Below are 22,041 nucleotides of genomic sequence, written 5' to 3'. Positions count from 1 at the left end.
TAAGAATTAATCACAATGCTTAAATGGGTGTACATTTTTTTTGTTTGTTAAAGATTCACTCCACTTCAAACACTTTTAGAAACTGCCAGGATGAAAGAGATATAATTAAGTTACAATCTATTTACCCACTCTTCAAATCTTTAAATTGAAAACATAAAGCGGTAGAGTTCCTGACTACAAAGAATTTCATTATAATAACTAGAGGTTTATAGAGAAGAGAAACTTTAAACAAATGGATTTCAATAGAAATTTGTTCAAAATCTCCTCTAACAATAATCATGTGTGAAGATTTTATATAAGAAAATTCTGAATTACCTCCCTTTGGCCATATTTATGTTTTAAAAATCTACAACTTTTTTTTAATGAAAGATTCAACAATTTTCATGCGGTTAACCCCATTATCAGGAAGGCCAGTTGTTAAGACAACAGATTTTATATGAAAATAATTAAAGTCCAGTATGTACATTAGTCTATAATAAAACAGGCCTTTTCTTACAATCCTTCATCTAGGTTGGATTTAAAGGATTCACCAAATAGCAAGAGTAAATTTCATATATATTCTTGGATAAATATGTGATAAATATGTGAATCAATACATCTATCAAGATACAATTTGCTATTTGGTATTAATGGATAAAAAGTCATCTTAAAAATTATATCAATCATTCCTTTAAATTCTGAAGACAAGTAACATGTTATCAATGTTACAAACAGACAGATGAACAGAAAGAAGGGATTGCAGTAAAACGCATGTTCTGTGTTGTAAAAACTGACCACTAATATAGATATGAGAAGATGTGTTTTAGAGCCATTATGAGACAACCTTCCATTCAAGTCATAAATTGTAAAAGTAAACCTTAAGTATATGTCAAAGTATGGTCTTTAGACTTTTAAAAAGGAGCCTTGGCTCAAAATAAACAGCAAGCTATAAACAAAGGGCCCCCAAAATGACTAGTGTAAAACCTTTTAAACAGGAATATATGCCTAAATTGAGCAAAGGAGCTATTATTTAACAAATTAATAAACAACCCATAACTGGATTCAACAAAGGAAGAGCATGCTGGCTCAATATATATAGGCTATAATGATAGCAACAGTTCACAGGTATAACAGCTGACACACAAAACTAAGTTTTAATTGACCAAGTCATATGTTTTCACTGTTTTCTACAGATGTTATGGAAAAACATATGTTGCTCAAACGTCAGAAAAAAGGCATGTGGGTGTCTTCAAAATATTTATAATACAATGATTTTTAATTACAAAAAGATTCTCAAATCTTCAGTCTGGATTTAACTCTTAAAACATCTTTTAAAACCACCAACCTGACTGTTTTAAAAAAATAAATAAATTACAAAGTATTCGCCTAATGTAACACTCTTTTAGTTATTAAAAAAAGGAAAGCAGAAATACTGAGTTAACTTTTTTGATAGATTAACTGTTGTTTCCTTTATGTCCAGTGGCAAATATTTCATAGATATAGATAGGAAGATGTGGTATGAGTGCCAACGAGACAACTCTCCAGCCAAATAACAATTTATAAAGTAAACCATTATAGGTCACGGCGGTCAAGGTACGGCCTTCAACACGGAGCTTTGGCACACACCAAAAACAAGCTATAATAAGGGCCCCAAAATTACTAGTGTAAAATCTTTCAAACGGGAAACCCAACGGTCTTATCTATATAAAAAACGAGAAACGAGAAACACGTATAAATTACATAAACAAATGACAACTACTGACTCTCTGTACATCAGATTCCTGACTTAGTACAGGTGCAAACATTTGCAGCGGGATTAAACGTTTTAATGGTATCAAACCGTTTCCCTTTTTCTGAAACAATAGTATAACATCACAACATAGAAAAACACACTAATGTATGTTAGGGCATGTACACATTAAAAAAAAGTTATACTTTTACCTTTGTAATTTTACAACTAATTTTTTTTCAAATTCGTTTTTGTAACATTTAAGGGTTCATTTTAAAATTTATTTCTTAAACCAAAAATAATTAAATGGGGAACACAGATAATGCTCCTTCTTGCATATAATGTTGTAAAGGGACATAACTCAAGAATTGTAACAGACTTTACCTAAATTTGAACTCGATCTGAGTTTTGTGGTAATAAGCATTGTGTTTAGGATAGCATTAATGGTTGAGGCAAACTAAAGTTAGAGAACATGCAGAAACCAATTTTGAGACATATTGAATCCGTATGTAGACAGACAAGGGTAAAACTTAATACCTCTTTGTTACAGAACAACCTAACAATTAGCTTATTTTATAAAATACATATTCTGGCAACTCATGAAAAAATATAAGCAAATTCACATGCCATCAAACAAATTCTTATTTACAAAACAATAAATAGCAAACATTTTTGAATTAATAGGTTACTGAATTTAATTAATTCAAACCTAATTTAAAAGTCGTTCAATTTTATTTTTGGCAAATCACTGAAGGAATCGCAATGAACAGTATAAAACAAATTAGTAAAATTGTAATCTGTCTAATTTACTCTCAATGAGGCTTGAAACGATAAGGTCTCCACTCAATTATTCAAACATTGAATTGACTCTGACTGAATCAAAATTTTCTATTTCTTTTTTGGTGCATTCTGACAAATCAAAAGGAGAAACATATAAAATGAGATAAAATGATTAAATTATATCTTTTCTAGAGGATTAAATATAATTTAATTGTCTGCCAATCTTCTGATTTACAAGGCCAAAGTTCAATGTTGGTCAGATTTTATAAAGTTCACAATTTTTAACTGACTTATTTATGTAAATGCCATATTTTTTCAAAGAACTGCTTAGCAGTACAAAACAACAAAAGATCAAATCTACTTCATCTTGTAGACATTGGGATTATTTTAATTTCTTTGAAGATTAATAAACAATTCTTAATTATATAAGGCATTAAAGTGCATTCATAACAAGTTCTTCATCTTATAGTTTTTATAACATTTGCAAAAATTTCTACACATTTTATTTTGAAATAAGGTTTGCTATTTGTCAACTGTTTATTTTGAGATGAATAGTGGCAGCAAAAACACAGTTCCTTTAATTCAAACACCTTTGGATATGGTCAGGTATTGAAAGCTAAATTATAAACCTTATTTTTTATAGATGTAGCATTTGTATAAGATGGCTTTAATAGTCCTAGAAGAACTTTCTTATTAATTCCTGCAATACTGTTTTCTACTCATTTATACCTTATTGAATGAAAACTCAGTGATTGCAGCAACCTATACAATGGACAGGAATGCATTCAGGTAATCCTTGATAATAAAGGCTGAATAATTGTACCTAAATTGAGGAGTCTTATACCAATTAGTAGACACACGTACACACACACATTCAAGGCCAATACTTATAAAGTCTGCCTTATTTCTAAGTACCAAAAGTCCCTTACTTTTCAACAAAATGAATTTACAAATATACCGTTTAAAACTGTCCTTACCATTGCTGATGTGTCACAGGACTTTAAACAACCATTAATCAATCAGTTACTGTATTAAAACCAACTATTTTTTTTATAAAAATACTCAAGTAACTCAAGTACATCAAGTAATTTTGAGAATCGTGAAATTAAATCGGCCGTAATGGGCTAGAAAGGGCTAAACCCAAAATAAAGTATCAGTGAAAGTAAGTTGGTTATCAGTAATACCCCTTCCTGAACCTCATTTCACCCTCCTCATCCATCACCCTCCTAACCTCCCTCTTTAACTTCTAATTTATCATCTTTCACAAGACAAACCAATGACCTTGAACCACCCCCTGCCAATGTGAGGTGACATTCATTAAGACAGAGCAGATTCTAACAACCTCACAAAATGAAGAGCATTTGTACAATGTGTAAGACAAGCCGTAATTATTTGTAGAATTATAATGAAACAATGTGTTAGATACAACAATCAACACCCTAAAATCTTAATCTCTTTTAAAGATGGCTCTAGATTCTGTTGGTCTAAGAAAGGTGCTGTTGAGATCTCAGTAATCCTTTACTTTAAGTGATGAAATAGATCCACACATTATGTGATAATTTTTGTCAAGGACAAAACCCATCAAATATACCAGGGCTGATATGGATAAAACTACTTAGGTTAAGATTTTCCCCCATAGGTCAGATTTTTCTTCATGTCCTATGATAAAATAGTTCTACGATTAAATAGATATCTTAACATAAGTGGCTTTATGCAGATCAGCCTTGTTAAAGGTTAAGGGAAAGATCAATTATGGACAATATAGATTCTTTATTATTAGATATTAGCTATTTAAGGTGGTACCTAACACTACAGGGAGATAACTCTGTAAAATCAGCTAAATATTTTAATTACGTTGTGTTGTAAAAGGAATATTAAGTTTCTAAATGATCAAAATTGGTGTTTGTCAAATTGCTATATAACCAGTGTAATTTTTCTGACAAAATGATTGGTTCAAAATTTTTATATTTTTGTTAAAGTGTCAAAGTAAATACTTTGACAAAGTTTTATGAATATTAAACGAGCCAAATTAGTTTTAGTGAAAGTGTTGGGTACCACCTTAAGTAACCTACAAATTTAAGTTCTCAACAAGGTTACACAGAATACCATTTATATAAACTTATATCCAGACTTTTACAATACTACAAACTATTTTCCTCAGTCCATGTAAATTGAAGTACCCACAAACATACATCAGATAATGAACTTTCCATAGAATTATTAATTGCAAAAAACTTGAACGTCCTAATAACCCAGTGAAATAATTGACTTTTAATTGCATTTTAAAGTCTCTGATTCATCTTAGAAATTGCAATGATCAGTTAGCATGGATCAGTTACATTCCTAATGGGGCAATACATTTCTACAACTGAACTTTCCTTTTTGTCTAACATTGTCATTATACAGCTAAAATTAACTGTTTCAATACTATGAACTCTCACCCATGGAACAACAAACACTAAGAATTTTAAAATTGATTTCACAGGATAGAATTCTGCCCCATTTTAACAAGATCAAAGCAAATATAGCTAGTAGAATTGCTCTCAAAACAGCACATTGACCGAAATGTATTTATTTCATTTCACACCTATCCAGTGGCAAATACAGGCCTCAAGGAGGATGGGGTCAATTTATTGCTTACAATATTCCAAAAAAATATTTTGCCTAGTTCTGCTCCTTGGTATTATCAATAATAATGAATTACACTACCCCCTTAGAAAAATCCTGGATCCAGTTATCTACTCAGACCCCAGACTAGCCAGGATGTTTCTGAGGGGGGGGGGGGGGGGAGGGTATTTTGGGTCATTTGGCTTTGAGTATCAAACTTCCATCTGAATCTAAATTTAAATAGTCTTTCTTTTTCTGAACCTCATCAAACATCATTGACCCTACAATAATTCATGGGCATAACTCAAAATCCGAAAATGTGGCACAATTTTATGGTAGATAAAAATGCTGCAAAATTTCTATTGAAGGTGGCATAAAATTAGGATCCCCAGAATTGTTTCCAAATTGCTCCCCAAAATAATTTCTTAAACCCTCACTGTTTCCATCTTGGTTTTCTAGAATAATTTTGAACCCCTGTTCGATTCCTGGTTTAGATATACTGTTCTTATTCACCTCAGCAATGTCTATCAACACTGTTTTATAACAAATCTTTAAATTTTAAACTGCACCAAATTCTTATATTTTATTTTACATTATCACAATTATCAGGACATAAATATCCTAGAAATTGTGTGAAATGTGATTAATTTTGTGTCTTTTATTGAAGAGATAAACATGCATGTACATACAAATTTCAACAGATAATATGCATAGGGGAATATAGCATTAAAATTTCAACAGATAATATCCATAAATAAAGAGCATAAAAATTTCAACAGATAATAGAAATAACGAAAAAAATAAACTAATTTTTCAAAATGTCTTCCATCAGATCTGGAGTATTTAACCAGCAGAAGACATATTTATATATTTTTTTAGTTCAGTTACTTCCCTTTGTTTAAGAACCCTAGAACAATTATAGTTGAACATATAATATGCAAAATGAAAGAGCATTAAAATTTCAACAGATAATTGAAATATGAAGAAACCAAAGTAATTTTTTAAAATTTCTTCCAAAATAGATCTGGAGTATTTAACAAGCAGAAGACAAGTTAAAAAAGAAATAAGTCCGGAGCTACCTCCCTTTGTTTAAGTACACCCACAACTTATTTTCAGATCGATGTTCAGCAATGCTTATTATAAAAACAAAACACTCTTAGATTTTGACCCCCCACTTCTTTGTACCTGAATAAACAGATGGGAATGAGAAAAAATCTTAAATTTCTTCAGGAATTTAAATAAAATTGATTCAAAGTAAATTTTGCTTATTTTTTCATTCACTTTCCCCAAACACCTTATGTTCTGCTCAAATGGTTTTTGAGATTTTTATAAACTTTTCTAGGCAGAAGGATAAACATAGAGAAGTGCTGAATGTGTTTACATTTTGTGCGTATTAAATAAAAATAAATAATTAATCTAGCAAATGGATGGAAATCGACCATCTTGAAAAGTTCAAAAGAACTTTTATTAATCATTCTGACTTTCTTTTCAATCATTTGTTGTACGTCTTATCTTTGTCTGGGTCATTTAGTTAGCTTTTACTTTTACAAAATATTTTTAAATTGTTTGTTCCACAAATGTTCAAAGACGACTAACAAATTCATTCTTGATGATGATTCTAATTTTTAACTCATTGGTTATCAATAAACAATATCTATTTCACAAATTTTAGGCAGTTACCAGTATATATTTTCTATTTGGGCGTCCTTTTATCTGGCTAAAAAACTAATATGTGAAGGTTTATAAAAAGTTGTAAAACTAAATTAGTTACCATCTTGTTTTATACTTTGTATACATTGAAGGTTTCAAAATTTCATTATGTCAGTTCCTGGAAAAAAAGATAAAGTCCTCCCAACAAGATTACTAAGGCCTAAATTAAAATATTGTTTGTTTCTCCAATCCCGACCCTGCCAAGCCAGGTGTGGGTAGGTAGGTAGGAAAATAATTTTATTTTTCCAAAAAGCTTGAACATTATCGGACGATCCTGCAAGCCTGAAAATCCAAAATGAATAAAATAATATTTGACTTAGTTTTGACAATAAAATTTTATGAGTAGCACCAATTTTGCAGGGTCGGGATTGCATGGGGAAACAAACAATATTTTATTTTAGGCCTAAAATAGACCTCTAGTGCAATGGTAAATAAAAGAAAAGCTCCTAGGTGTCTGGATGTTGGACAGCAACCGGACATAAGAGCAGAATGGGTCTTCAACGCAGAAAGAAAATCTTTGACCCAAAGGTGGGCCTCAGCTGGTCCCTAATTAAAATGTATACTAGTTCAGTGAAAATGGACATCATAACACTTAACTCCAAAACATATTAAAGTATCTTCTCGTTTTGACATTTGCCACATCTCAACTGGTGTTGGCTGTTTGTGTGTGTTCAACTGGGGGAGCCACTACTTGCAGTTCTGACTGACAATATAATTGGATCTGAGGGGAAGCTATACCAAAAACTTTATGTCCAGACAATTTGCAAAATCACAAATATGGAACATTACCATAACGACATAAACACAAAATAATCACAAAACACAAACACACATAGAGATATCAACAAATACCAAAAAGATTCCACTGTTGGGGTCAGCACAACCATGGGCTTTTTTTTTACTTTAGGGGTCCAAACCTTTAAAGAACTGTACTAAACTTTCTTTAACTCTAAACCTTACCCTTACACTAAACGTAATTCTGAAACCTAACTCTAATCTAAAACATCCCCTTATCTTACTCAAACCATAAATAAACCCTACCCTTACACTAAACCTAACCTAAAACATCCCCTTATCTTACTCAAACCATAAATAAACCCTTATCCTAAAGTATAGGGATAGTGTAAATTATTTCATTGAGACAGATATACTCCTTCGAAGAAAAGTTGGCTAAAAAAAAGTACGCAATCTGTTTTATAACCAGTAGAGATAAGTAAAGAAAGTGTTGCACTCCCGCACACTTTCCTAATAATGTGATGAACATGCACGCGAACACATTTTTAACACATTTCAACATGCCTGATTTTTTTAAATTCCGAGATATCCATCAATGCTACTCATTAAAGTAAACATATACTGTAATAATATAAAACTGTTATTGAAAGATCAGACGCAGGCAATATCTGTTTTATACCCAAGACAATTTATTTGTAAATTTGAACTGGTTATTTGCGTTATAATTAAGTATTTAAGTTTTTATAACTACAATGTATCTATCTTTATAAACTGTAGGATATTGAATAGACAAATCGAAAATTTGTATGAGAGCCACTTTTCTAGCCAAGAGTTACCATACATTACCCTCGTCTCCTCTCTGGGAGGAGGGGACTGAATCATAACCCTTGGCTATTGAAGAAGGTGTTAGAGAAGGAATTGCCATTAGATTTATTTGAAGATCAGGAGAAAGGAGAAAGCAATCAGGAGATTTGATTTTGATTTGATTTTGGTGTTTTAACACCACTTTTAAGCACCGTATTTAGGCTATTTCGAGGCGGCCAGTTTTTATTGGTGGAGGAAGCTGGAGTCTCCGGAGAAAACCACCAACCTTCAATAGGAAAACTGACAATCCAAGTCAATTAAGATTGGAGACAGTTAAGTAACTACTTAGACCACTCGTCCACCTAGGCCCCTGCAATCAGAAGAAAGGGTCCATTCAGGAGAGGGGGAGAGATATATATACATTCTTCAACTTGATGTTAAACATTCATCAATCATTCAAATATCTTACAGAAGCATGCCTTCATGCCCGTCTCTCTTGGTATGAAAATAAATGCTGAAAAATTGTATTTTTTTTTAATTGTCCATTTGGAGCCAAGGAATAACAGATAAACCAGTCAAAAGAAACAGTCTATAAATTTCTTTAAATGAAACATAAAGAAGAAATACAAATGGATATAAAATTGGCAACCAAATCCTATAAATTTTATAATTTAGTAATTTTTTGACTTCATAATAAATTGATACTTTTCAATTGAAAGTCATGATATATTTCTAGTTTTAGTTTTTGTAACTTAAGTACAAATGCAGATGTGAAAGACCTTTTCCCAGGAGAATGATATTTTGTCATTTTATTGGAATTAGAAGCATTTTTAGATCCTGACCAAAATATATAAAAGCAACACAACTATATATCTGACTTTCTGTCACTTTCATCATGTATAAAATTGAGAATGGAAATGGGGAATGTGTCAAAGAAACAACAACCCAACCATAGAACAGACAACAGCAGAAGGTCACCAATAGGTCTTCAATGCAGCGAAAAACTCCTGAACCCAAAAAGCGTCCTTCAGCTGGCCCCTAAACAAATATCTATACTAGTTCAGTGAAAATGGACGTCATACTAAACTCCGAATTATACACAAGAAACTAAAATTTAAAATCATACAAGATTAACAAAGGCCAGAGGCTTCTTATTTTGGACACGCGCAAAAATGCATGTGTATATATGTATTTAAGTCATATTCATTTCCTTAAATTATAGATTTCTTCTGGTTTAATAAACCAAAATATTAACATACCTGAAAGCAAAACTTAAATATGGAACATACACTGAGACAGCAGAGACGGACAATACACCTTATCGCTATTTGTCCGCCATTGCTGGATATCACACAGGTTCCCGTAAAATGTTGACGTCATAAAGCAAAATATCTGACTCCACAATGGAAAAGTGATTGTTGTTGACGTCAAAAGTTCAATCGGCCGGGTCAGCCGGGATTAGCGATAAGGTGTATTGGAAATGTTACCCAACAGATCTTTGATAGTCTCCATTTGTTCCCGGGGCGGTATTCCCCCATCTAAGTACTGTTTAAAGATTGATATTATCGACTTATTGTTCATTGTTAAAGGGTGAACACTGGTTTTTAGTTCTACATTTTGACTTTGTTTACTTATTTTGTGTCATCAGGTTGCTGTTTCTTTGAAGTTTACTCTAAATCTTCTTTCATTCTTATAGCATAATAAAAGAAGAAAAAAATGATTGTCTAATGAGTCAATGGAACCAGCTTGAATAGAAAGTATAAGTTTTCAAAGTATTATAAGCTTATAATGTGCATTCAGTTCTATCTACCTCAATGATTCTCTCTCTCTACAAGACAGCAAAATAAAAACAGATTTTTTAAAAAGATAACCTTTTCACTAAAATATAAAACATGGATAGATCCTAGTGATTATTTTCACTTTGATCAAAATCGTAAATGAGAAAACAGATGGCGCTTCATAAAAAGAGAATTGCGAGTGTTCGGAAAATTGAAATTTAATTGCACTTCTCTGTACAGAAGAAATAAGAATGTTTATCAAAACATAAAAGTCAAAAACAGCTTTCAAATGTAAAGTTATACCAAAGAAAAAATTACGAAGAGTCAATTTGACTTATTTTTATCATATGTATAATATTATGAACTAATTGTTCTGAAAATTACATCTGTTTTATAAGACTATTCTCATTAATTGATTTGGTAATTAATTACTGTATGATCAATTGTAGATGACAATTACAGCCATTTTGAACATTCTTTCAATGATGATGCAGTTGTTTTATAACAACATAAAAGTGAAGTTATTTCAGGTCTCAAACTAAATGCAAACTAGTATTCTAAGGGCTCAAGAAGGTTATTCTGTGTTAGTCTTAAAAGAAGTGGTGAAAAAAGTTTTATAATTGCTGAGGAAAGACCCAGAGCGTTACAGAATATCTAAAAAGTTCAAAACGTGGAAAACATTCTATAATACGGAGATAATCAGGGATGTCACATTTGCAGCGTTCTTATTTAAGATGGTGTGTTTGTTTTTGTTTTATGAGTTATCTGAGTGCAGAACGTGGCAAATCAAAGATAGTCATTTCTTTATTGTCAAAATAAACTCCCATCTGATGCTGAATTTCATCAAGATATTATTTCAAGGCATATTTTTCCCTTTTGTATTTGTTTTGTTCTAGGTTTCAAAACAAAGGGCAGATAATTAAATCATAACCATTCAAACAATTGAAATAAACAATTAGACAAGTAAAGGTGTAACTTATGTCAAGTGAAATTTATTACTAGGTAATGAACAGCCATAGATTATCAATTCTTAGTACTGATGCTGTTAATTTCTAAAGGGCACCAAGACAAGGCGGGTTCATGTTTTTGATTCCAGCGTCCCTGATGAGGTTTTTTTTTTAGAAGAAGACTTAAGCTGCTTTTCAAGTGTACAGAATGTACATTTTGAATGTATAATGAGTTTATTTACAAAAAATAAATTAAAAAAAGCATGAAAATTCAGCACCTCTTTGATGACTTCAATCTTTTTTTTCTCAAAAATACATTTGACTGCCAACAAATTAGAGCTATTTCAGTAGTAATCAAATGAATGCAGGGTAAATGTCAAAAAGAAAGGAAACCTGTACAATGGACATGTGCACATTACAATCAATATAGTTGACCTATTGCTTATAAATACCGGTAGTATCTGACACGCAGACTTGACCACAGAAACTAAACATTGATCACTGATTAATAAATTGAGGTTGAGGTCAAGCGAACCCTGTCTCACAGACATGTAAACGTTGCAATAATCTCATTTACCAAATATGATTATTCTATTACTCATATGAATAGACCTTTTTTTCAAGAAGTCCTTGAACCATGAAAATGAGGTCAAGGACAATGGACATATATGACTGATGGAAATTTGTAACATGTATCACCTGCATACAAGGTGACTGCTACCCCTTGAACTATAACGCTCTAAACAAATTCAAAAACTTTGTGCCTTTAACGCTGCCAAACTTTGAAACCTATATGCCTCGTATGTGTGACTTTTGTTGCAGGTAAGACAAAAATGACATAACTCATTAATATGAAATCAACCAACTCTAACAATATATTATATAATGTAAACAAGCACTCTATATTGACCTCAATTCAATCAATTAATTATGATTTGATCAAGTAAGAAATATGTAACCCTAATTAGCAGATCAATTCAAAACCAACACATAGCAGTTTCTTCTTTTACACTAATCTGTTTATTAGACATTAATTACCAGTGATCAAGGTAAAATACTCATGGAACTAATTAGCTATCAATCAGCTAATATTTCGATAACAATGAAAAATAAAAGTGTACTTGCATTCTTTAACTTTTTTTTTCACAATAAATTGACTCTTATACAGTACTAAAAATCTATATACATGTATTATCATCTTTCAAACTCCATGCCAATAATTATAAGCAACTGATAATTTACTGGTTTCTATCTGTTACCTAATGATTCCAAATCCAAGTTGTTTCTAAACCAGTAACCTTGATAATGGTTAGTATATTAATAGTGGTAATTATAAAGGTATCTTTTTCAGATCAGAAGATGTAAAACAACACACAATTATGAATGTGACCTTGAAGGAACTTTCTTATCTACACTTTATAGTGTAAAAAACTGCAGGAATCTTTGTTGAATCTGTGTGGTTTTGTTTATTTTTGTCAAGATCCAATCAAATTCCTTGAAATTTACGTCAGCCAATCAGAAAATTCTGTTGAAAATTCTGAAATTGACGTTGTCAATCAAAATTTGACTGGCAGCTGAGATTTCTTATCTGTTTCAAGATTTTTACTATCAGAACATAAATAAGTAATTTATAAGTTTGGCGTGTGTCTGCACTATAGGTTTCACAAATGTTGTAAATAATTTGAAAAGAATTGCATCAACATGTTTCTTCGTAAATGTTAAAGAGATTTTCATCTTGATTTCAATTTTAAAGTGTTGTAAGTTTCCAGTTTGGAATTTAATAGCTTGCTCATTTCAAATCTGATTTGCAGCAAATTTGTTTGACTGTTATCAGACTTTGAACGAAATGTCAAAACTCCCAAAGAATTTCAATATTTGACATACATCTGCTTAACCTTTTTTTATAAACACATATTTTTATTTAATTACTTATGTTCTTCTCTTTCTAAACTTTAACAAGAATGTGTCCATAGTACACGGATGCCCCACTCCCACTATCATTTTCTATGTTCAGTGGACATTGAAATTAGGGTCAAAACTTTAATTTGGAATTAAAATTAGAAAGATCATATCATAGGGAACATGTGTACTAAGTTTAAAGTTGATGTAACTTTAACTTCATCAAAAACTACCTTGACCAAAAACTTTAACCTGAACTTTGCACTATCATTTTCTATGTTCAGTGGACCATGAAATTGGGGTCAAAACTATAATTTGGCATTAAAATTAGAAAGATCATATCATGGGGAACATGTGTATTAAGTTTCAAGTTGATTGGACTTCAGCTTCATCAAAAACTACCTTGACCAAAAACTTTAACCGGACGGATGAATGGAGGCACAGACCAGAAAACATAATGCCCCTCTACTATCGTAGGTGGGGCATAAAAAGTTACCCTTGGCTATTAGCCTTACAATGAATTCTTTTCACACACTGACATTACAAAAATTAATTAGTTTTAATGTCCCATTTTGGGGCATTATGCTTTTCGGTCTGTTTGTCTGTTCATTTGTTTGTTAGTCTATTTGTTCATTAGTTTGACTGTCTGTCCTGCTTCAGGTTAAAGTTTTTGGTCAAGGTAGTTTTTTGATGAAGATAAAGTCATCATTTTGGACTTAATACACATGGACCCTATGATATGATCTTTCTAATTTTAATGTCAAATTAGAGTTTTGACCCCAATTTCTAATTCACAGAACAAAGAAAATGCTGTGCAAGTGTGGCATCCTTGAACAATGCACACATTCTTGTTGTTTGTAAAAACTGCTGACTCATGATATCTCATTACTATTTGTTGATACAGATGAAATATTGTCTCTTCCTGTGTTTAATAAATATTGCTGGTCTTGACAGATGAACCATATTATATTACAGGGATAAATAATTACATAGCCTATCATTTAACATCTTTTTTATGTATAAATGATTGATTATTGATTGTTGGCCTTTTAACACCACTTTCAATCGCCACTTTTGGGCTATTTTGTGGTGGTCTGTTTTTGTAGGCGGAGGAAGCCGTAATGACTGACTTTCGATAGGAAAACTGATAATCCTAGTCAATTGAGATTGAGTCGAGTGCACCCTCACGAGCCGTGTTTGACCTCACAACCTCAGTGTTGACTGGCTAGTGATACAGTAGTAGGATTACTTAGACCACTGGGCCACCAAGTCCCCTTTATTATAATTCATTTCATTTGAAATACCAAAAAAATATTGGTCTTACTTGATCAATTACTTAAAATTCAAAACCATACAGACAATGATGTTCTTTTATACTATATATCTTGAAGTTCAGCAGCACCTTGCTATTCCCTACTCTAAAATGTGCAAAACAAGCCTTTTTGATAATTCATTTCATTTGAAATACCAATTAAATATTGGTCCTACAACAATTGTTTTAAAGGAGAAAAAGAGTTATTTACAATTAACCAGCATGGAGCTTACGCCCACTGAGTGCATGCACATTTACCACCAGAAACCTACATGATCTATAATTAAAAACTCAAATATCATACATGAACAATATTCTTTTATACTGGTATATCTTGAAGCTTTGTACCTTGCTATTCCCTTCTCTTAAAATGTTTAAATAAGCTCTAGTAAGTAAGCTTCCACTGTACAAATGATTTCCCCATATTTCAATCATTTTTCATGAATGACTTTTATATTACTAATATTTATATACTGATTTCCTCGACACAAACTTTGATGCTTCTCTGATCAGAAGAGAGAAAGTCCATCTTGCCATAACACAAGCTGTGAAAATATTACTGTTTACATCAGAGTGCGACTGTACTTACATGCTCTGATAACCTTCAACCTTGAATGTACTGTTATCTTAGCATTCAGGTATAAAAACAGGGATACAGCATTATGTTTACATATCAGATATTCATATATTTGTTTAGAATTTTTTTATCAAATTTTTATAAAGGTACAGAAAACATGAATTTGCTTTATCATGTTTATAGATATTCTTAGGGTCTGTTTAAAAAATGCAAAATTCCAAACGAGAATAATCTCAAACTTATGCAGAATTCTTAGAATTATGATATAAACACTAATATTGATTCCCTTATGAAAAAATGGCCAAAATGACATAACAAAGACCAATTTAAATAACACTTAGATACATTCCTGTAAAATGACCACGTGATACTTATGGGGAAATTAAGCGGGAGAATAGTTAGTTGATATATGTTATACAGCTCAAGGGGTATATATCTGTTATCCCCTCCCCATGGATGGTTGGGAAAATTTCTAAATGATCCCCTGTGGCTATCCAATTAATACATATTGATTTCTAAGTTTAAAGGTTTCAAACAAAAAAATGCACTGACATTTCAGCGTAGAGTAGGACATTCAAAGAAAAGAAAGAGCAACAAAAAAACAAGTCAGAAACAGCTTCTTATGAACTTTCAAATCTGCACCGGCTGCATCTGTGCCTATTATTACAATTACATGATACAAAATAGTGGTAACATCACAAATCAAGCAATTACAAACAAATACATAACCATAATTACATTTTTCTTTTTAATTACAACTTCCGAGGTCAAAAACCTTCTAATTGATTTCCCGAATCTTCATCTAGGAACGAAAACTCGAACAAGTATCTATGATTCATCAACACTTTGGAGATGAGATTATTTCTCCATGCCCGAACAGGTTTAAGTAACGTATTATATGAATTAAAAGGTATGGAACCATGTGTTTAAGATATCACCGTGAATCCAAGCATCCTCAAACATAACCTCGGATACAAGGTTTTCTCGAGGAAGTGGGAAGTTTCGTGGTACATTGTATTTCGTTACAAATAAGTTTAATAGGAAAGACATATGGTAGCTACTGATTATTTTCATGAAAAAAATTTAAACATTATCTATTTATTTTGAAACATATGTTTTGATTAGATGTCAAAATTTTAATAAGAGCTCAGGGTAACGACCTTATGATTAAGGTATGTAACAGAGTGCTGTAATTTCAGAAATATTTGTAATGTTTCTATAATTACAAATATTACGACATTAGAGGTTTCACAAAAAAAACAAGAATGTGTCCAAAGTACAAGGATGCCCCACTCCCACTATCATTTTCCATGTTCAATGGACCGTGAAATTGGATAAAAAATATAATTAGGCATTAAAATTAGAAAGATAATATCATAGGGAACATTTGTACTAAGTTTCAAGTTGATTGGACTTCAACTTCATCAAAAACTACCTTGACCAAAAACTTTAACCTGAAACATGCACTTTCATTTTCTATGTTCAGTGGACCGTGAAATTGGGGTCAAAAGTTTAATTTGGCTTTAAAATTAGAAAGATAATATCATAAGGAACATGTGTACTAAGTTTCAAGTTGATTGGACTTCAACTTCATCAAAACCTACCTTGACCAAAAACTTTAACCTGAAACATGCACTTTCATTTTCTATGTTCAGTGGACCGTGAAATTGGGGTCAAAAGTTTAACTTGGCTTTAAAATTAGAAAGATAATATCATAAGGAACATGTGTACTAAGTTTCAAGTTGATTGGACTTCAACTTCATCAAAAACTACCTTGACCAAAAACTTTTAACCTGAAGCGGGACAGACGGACGAACGAACAGACGAACGAACGAACGAACAGACGGACGGACGAACGAACGAACGGACGCACAGACCAGAAAACATAATGCCCCTCTACTATCGTAGGTGGGGCATAAAAAAACTTTGATTTTAAATGTTGATAGCTTTACCACAATAATCAATCTCAACATTTGATTTTGTTCAAAAATCCAGTCTGCGCCAAAAACTTTTTCATCTGCTAGTCCGGACACTAAATATCAAAACTTGTCCTTATATGACTATATAAAATTTTGAAAATTTTCACTAGTCCGAATCAATTTTTACTAGTCTGGGGCATCAGACTAGTAGCTAACGGGGCAGACTGATTAAATCCAAATAATAATTGCCACAAAAATGTTTGAATCAGTATTTATGTTTTTCTTTACTGAAAAATAACTTTTTACAAGAAAGAAAATATCAACAAGAGAAAATATAAACAAGAGAAGAAGATAGATTGCCAATTGTTCTCACAAAAAAGTTTCATTGTTAAAAAAAATATATAGTTGTGATTTAATAGTCATTTTAGTGTAGTTTGGTTTAAGAAAGCCTTTATATGCAAAACCGATCCAATATCTGACAAGTCTGACTAAACTTGCAATAAATTAAAGTCATATTATTTTTTTTTTTAAATGAGGTGTATGAAGCACTTTCTTATCGTCTTTCAGTAACAGCCTACAACATAATCTATGTAATTGTCAAACAGCTGTGCTTTACTTAAAGATGCACTAATTTACTGAAGATGAGGGCGAGTTTGTGTCAGGTCTATCTGATATACTTGTGAGCTGCATCAATAAAATGAATATCAATATATCCATTAACTAATTTTGGGTTGAACAAGAATGGGCCCCACTCCCACTATCAATTTCTACGTTTAGTGGACCTTTAAATTGGGGTCAAAATGCCAACTTAGAAAGATTTGACTTCAACTTCATCAAAAACTAACTTGACCAAAATCTTAAACCTGAAGCCGGACAGACTGACGGACAATCATACAAACAAATAAACAGACCCATAGACAGAAAAACATAATGCCCCTAGGTGGGGCATAAAAAATAGCTATGGAAAATCTGTAACTGTTTCAAAATCGAGTTGTTGTAAGAAACCTTTTAACAGACCAACATTCATCCTTTTTTTTGAATTTGAATGTTTCAAAATCAATAAAATGCTTATGAATTTACAAGTATACATGCAGTAGCAAAAGGTTAATTTCTATCCAACACAACTCATATAAGATTTGGACAGAGACATTTTCTGTTTAATTGTTGCACATTAAAGATATATCTATTGAGAGTTTCAGTCAGTTTTCACAATATATTACAAGCCCTATCGCCAAGGCCATGAAGGCTAGTAAAATTATTTCAGACCAGTAAAAATGTTCCTGCAAAGAAGCCTCACAAGCAATTCAAATATAAAAAAAAAATATGAAAGAATAATTTTTCAGGCTTTCAAGTAAAAAAAAAATCCTTGAAGACTGCAAAAAAAAAAATCCTATTGAGAAAAAAACCAATGTACATACACAGTTAAACCTATGATAAAGAGAATAGTGATAAAAGAAGATTTATAATGGTACATTGCAGTCTTCTTCAGACAGCTGGTAAATATTTAAATTATTCAAATCTATCAACCATATACAAGCCACACATGACCTATCATTTGAACAAAATTAATTATTTGAGAAGGCAGACTAAATTTTGATAAGATTGGTAAGCATTGAGTAATTTTCATTCAAATATGATTTCTAACCCACTTGGGGGCTAACTTCAACTCATTAAAATGAGATACTGACAGTAGCGAACAGCTAGGAATTTCAAATCTGAAAATTTTGATCTAAATAACATAAATCGCTACCTCATAATCTTTTAAACAGGGTAAATTTTATACTACAATCAACGCATGAACAGCCTTTTTTCAAGTCATTAAAATTTCTTTGTTGTTTTGTTTATAAGCTTGAATTATTTTTATAAACAGCTACTTTTTACCTAGTTTATGAGAGTTTATTGTTTTAAAGACTCATCAGTTATTTTTACAAATCTGTTGGAGACTAAAATTATGTTTTATTTTAGGAAAATAAACAGATGAGAAAGTATCATACGTCATATAAAAAAGAAGATGTGGTATGATTGCCAATGAGACAACTCTCCACAAGAGATCAAAATGACATGCCTTGTTTAAGTTTAAACATATTTATTTATAGTGGATTGGAAAACAAGTTATTGCAACTTATATTAATCCCTTTCCACTTTGCATTAGCCTGCTCTTTTTTCGAAATCTACAAGGGTGTCTTTTAAGTGCAAGAGATATGGTTCTGTCTTTACACGGGTCAGCCATTTATGGTCCCCTTCCAACAGACTATCATTGTTTCCTCAAAACCATACTCGCACATGGTGTCAAGGGAGAGTAGAAAATTCAGTCCGTAAAATTTTGTCCCCAGAGCAGGGATCAAACCAGGAACCTTTGTGTTAGTAACCCGTTGCACTCACCACTACACCACGGCTCTCGTTTTATCATTTAAAAGTAAATTCGAACATGTCAGGGATAACTTTCTTCAGATGATCATATACTTAGAGATACTAGCATGACAATAAGGATATTGTGTAATTGAAACGTTGTTACATTATGGAAATTATTTTCAATTAAGAAATATATCTCTTTCTTGCATAAAATCTCTGATTCCATGCCTGACTTTTGGTATACTTTTTGGTTATTTTGTTTTTTTCAAATATTCCACAATCGTATAAAAGACACTTTGTCTAATCAGTTATCAAGGGTACCAGGCTTATAATTTTATACACTAATGCTCATCTGGTTCCCGAAAATTGGTATCATAATTTTATCATAGAGTAAAGTGGTCCATAACATTAACCATCAACCAACTAAATGAGGGTAGTAATGCCTTTTAACTTCAGGCGTCAAACAGTAATTTTCTGCTACCGTTAGCGTCAAATTGGTTAAATTTTTACTGTGTTTCATCAAAATATCCTTATCGAGGTTCGTCAGAGATCTCAAATAATTATCGTTACCGTCAATTTTTGGAAAAAAATTAGCGTGATTCATTAAAATCAGTTGATGTTTTTATCGTCTAAAAGAAAGTGTACATTTTATTGTCATACACTAAAAATTACCGTTAACGTCATTTGGCAAGAATTTTTACCATTATTCGTCATAAAGGTACCCCCATAACAACCCTCCTAAATGTCAGATGGTCTTACCTGTGGATTCCATGACAAGCCTGTGGTATGGTTTTCTTTGATGTAACTCTGGAGAGTGGACAATGTGGATGACCAAGCCTTTACCCAATTAACATGATTCTCATCTCTGAAAAATAAAATTGTCAATTTGTTAGTTTAAATATTTTGGTACAGAAAGGTCAACTATGGAACAAACAAAAAACTGAACATTATAAGAAATTATTATTATGTGAAATTTTTGTTGTACTGTTTCACCTTAATCCCAAAAGGGGGGTGGGGTGGGGGGGGGTTTGCCAGCAAACATGCTTAGCCCCACACATTCAATATGTGCCTGTCCCAAGTCAGAAACTTGTTATTCATTTAAATATTCCTGGTTTCCCAGTACCAGGTAATCACAAAATCCAAGGAAATTTGGTATCCAAAAAATATAAATGAATCAACAGTAAGTATTCATAATTATATTTTTTTGGCTTCTAAATTTGTCTACATTTTGAATTAAGTCAGTTAGGTTTCAAGAACTATCATTATGAATATATTTTTTGTTTCTAAATTAGTCTACATTTAGACTTACAGACTTCAGTTTCAAGGACTATCATTATTATTCATAAGTATATTTTTTTTATTCTAATTCTAAATCTTAAACTTATTGATGTGTCTGCTTTCTCAATTTGGTAAAAAAACAATTCAATTTATGAGTTTAGAAACAGGAAATTTAATGGACTCTCAAACTTTGATTATCAAGATTGAAACTAAACCAACAAACTTCATCAGACTTAAAAATACCTTTGTTTGATTATTTAATGCAATGCTAGAATATCTCATTACAATTTAAACTATTTTATATCTTTATAAGATTTTTTATTCTATTGAAAATTATTCTTCTCAAGTGTAAACTTCGATTCTCAGGATAAAAACTAAATCTACAAATTTCCTAGGACTTTATATATCTTTTGTTTGATTTATATAATGAAATGACAAGAATTCTCCTTATAATTTAAACTATTTCGTATCTTTCAAAGATTTTCAATTCTTTTTTAAAATCATTTGTCTCGAGTGTTAATAACTGATGAAAATGAGCTCTTCAAAAACACTTAAAAGTTTGTTTTTTTCAACGAAGTTCATAAAACTTGATTTATTTTAAAACTCTGAAACATGTAAATAAAACCATCCAAAAAATCTGTACTTTTAACCAAAAAAATATTGTTTACAAGATAATCACATTTTTATCAGTTATAACTGATTATATCTTAAATATCTCATCTCCTGAGTGTTTTTTCAACAGAAATTCAAGAGTTATCTTTCTTTAGCTGCAAAGATTTCTTAGAGAGAGAATGCCCAATTTTATCAAAAGTGCTACAGCTTGAAAGAATTTGTTGTGCCTGTCCCTAGTCTTGAACCTCTATTGGGGCCTTTTATAGCTGACTTTGCGGTATGGGTTTTGTTCATTGTTGAAGGCTGTATGGTGACCTATAGTTGTTAATGTCTGTGCCATTTTGGCCTTTTGTGGATAGTTGTCTTATTGGCAATCATACCACTTTTTTATATGTCAAATCTTATCTGTTTTCAGTAGTTGTGTAAATTGGTTGCTGTCAGATGATTTTTTTTCTTCATTTTTTTTTCTAAATCAGCAAGTTGAATTTCGGTCTGTTTGAATTGTTCATATTTCTTCATGTTCTGGGCCATTTGTAGCTTACTATATATGGTATAGGTTTTGCTCATTGTTGAAGGCCGTTTGGTGACCTATGGTTTCTTAAATCCTTGTCATTTCTATTTCAGTGATTAGCTGTCTAATAGGCAACTTTATAGTGACTTCTTTTTTTATATTATCACTACCAAAGACATATACTAAAATTAGGGATTAGAAATAAAGAAAAAAATATATATATAAATAGTTAAAAAAAATTAAACAGAGAAATTGCAGGGGTTTTACGTCTTGAATCAATAATGATCTTAATATTTCAATGGTGAACCATTATGACTTGGATGGAGAGTTGTCTCATTGGCACTCATACCACATTTTCTTATATCAAGGAACAGCATCATTGTTTAATATGAATTGTCTCAATGCTTAATTCATAAATTTTATCATAATTATAGCTTTAGGTATATGACTTCCTTGGAGAAAATCAAATAATTCTTATCTCTTAAAAGTCAACCAGAAAATCTCTTCAGGTT

The 22,041-nt window shown here is 31.5% G+C and overlaps 1 protein-coding gene across 5 annotated transcripts in view; it reads right to left on the bottom strand.

Annotated features, from left to right (window-relative positions):
• Positions 1–22,041, bottom strand: part of LOC139499586 (adenylyl cyclase-associated protein 1-like) — a 68,063-nt gene that overhangs the window by 9,768 nt on the left and 36,254 nt on the right. For all 5 annotated transcript variants that reach the window (XM_071288334.1, XM_071288335.1, XM_071288333.1 and 2 more), the window contains one exon: positions 19,888–19,993. In XM_071288334.1, the coding sequence (XP_071144435.1) occupies positions 19,888–19,993 (106 nt within the window). The remainder of the gene's footprint in view (positions 1–19,887; positions 19,994–22,041) is intronic.

The sequence above is a fragment of the Mytilus edulis genome, chromosome 12 (genome assembly GCF_963676685.1).
Source record: "Mytilus edulis chromosome 12, xbMytEdul2.2, whole genome shotgun sequence".
In the NCBI taxonomy this organism is placed as follows: domain Eukaryota; kingdom Metazoa; phylum Mollusca; class Bivalvia; order Mytilida; family Mytilidae; genus Mytilus; species Mytilus edulis.
The sequence above is the reverse complement of the archived record's forward strand: the minus strand, read 5'-3'. Positions and strand labels throughout refer to the sequence as shown.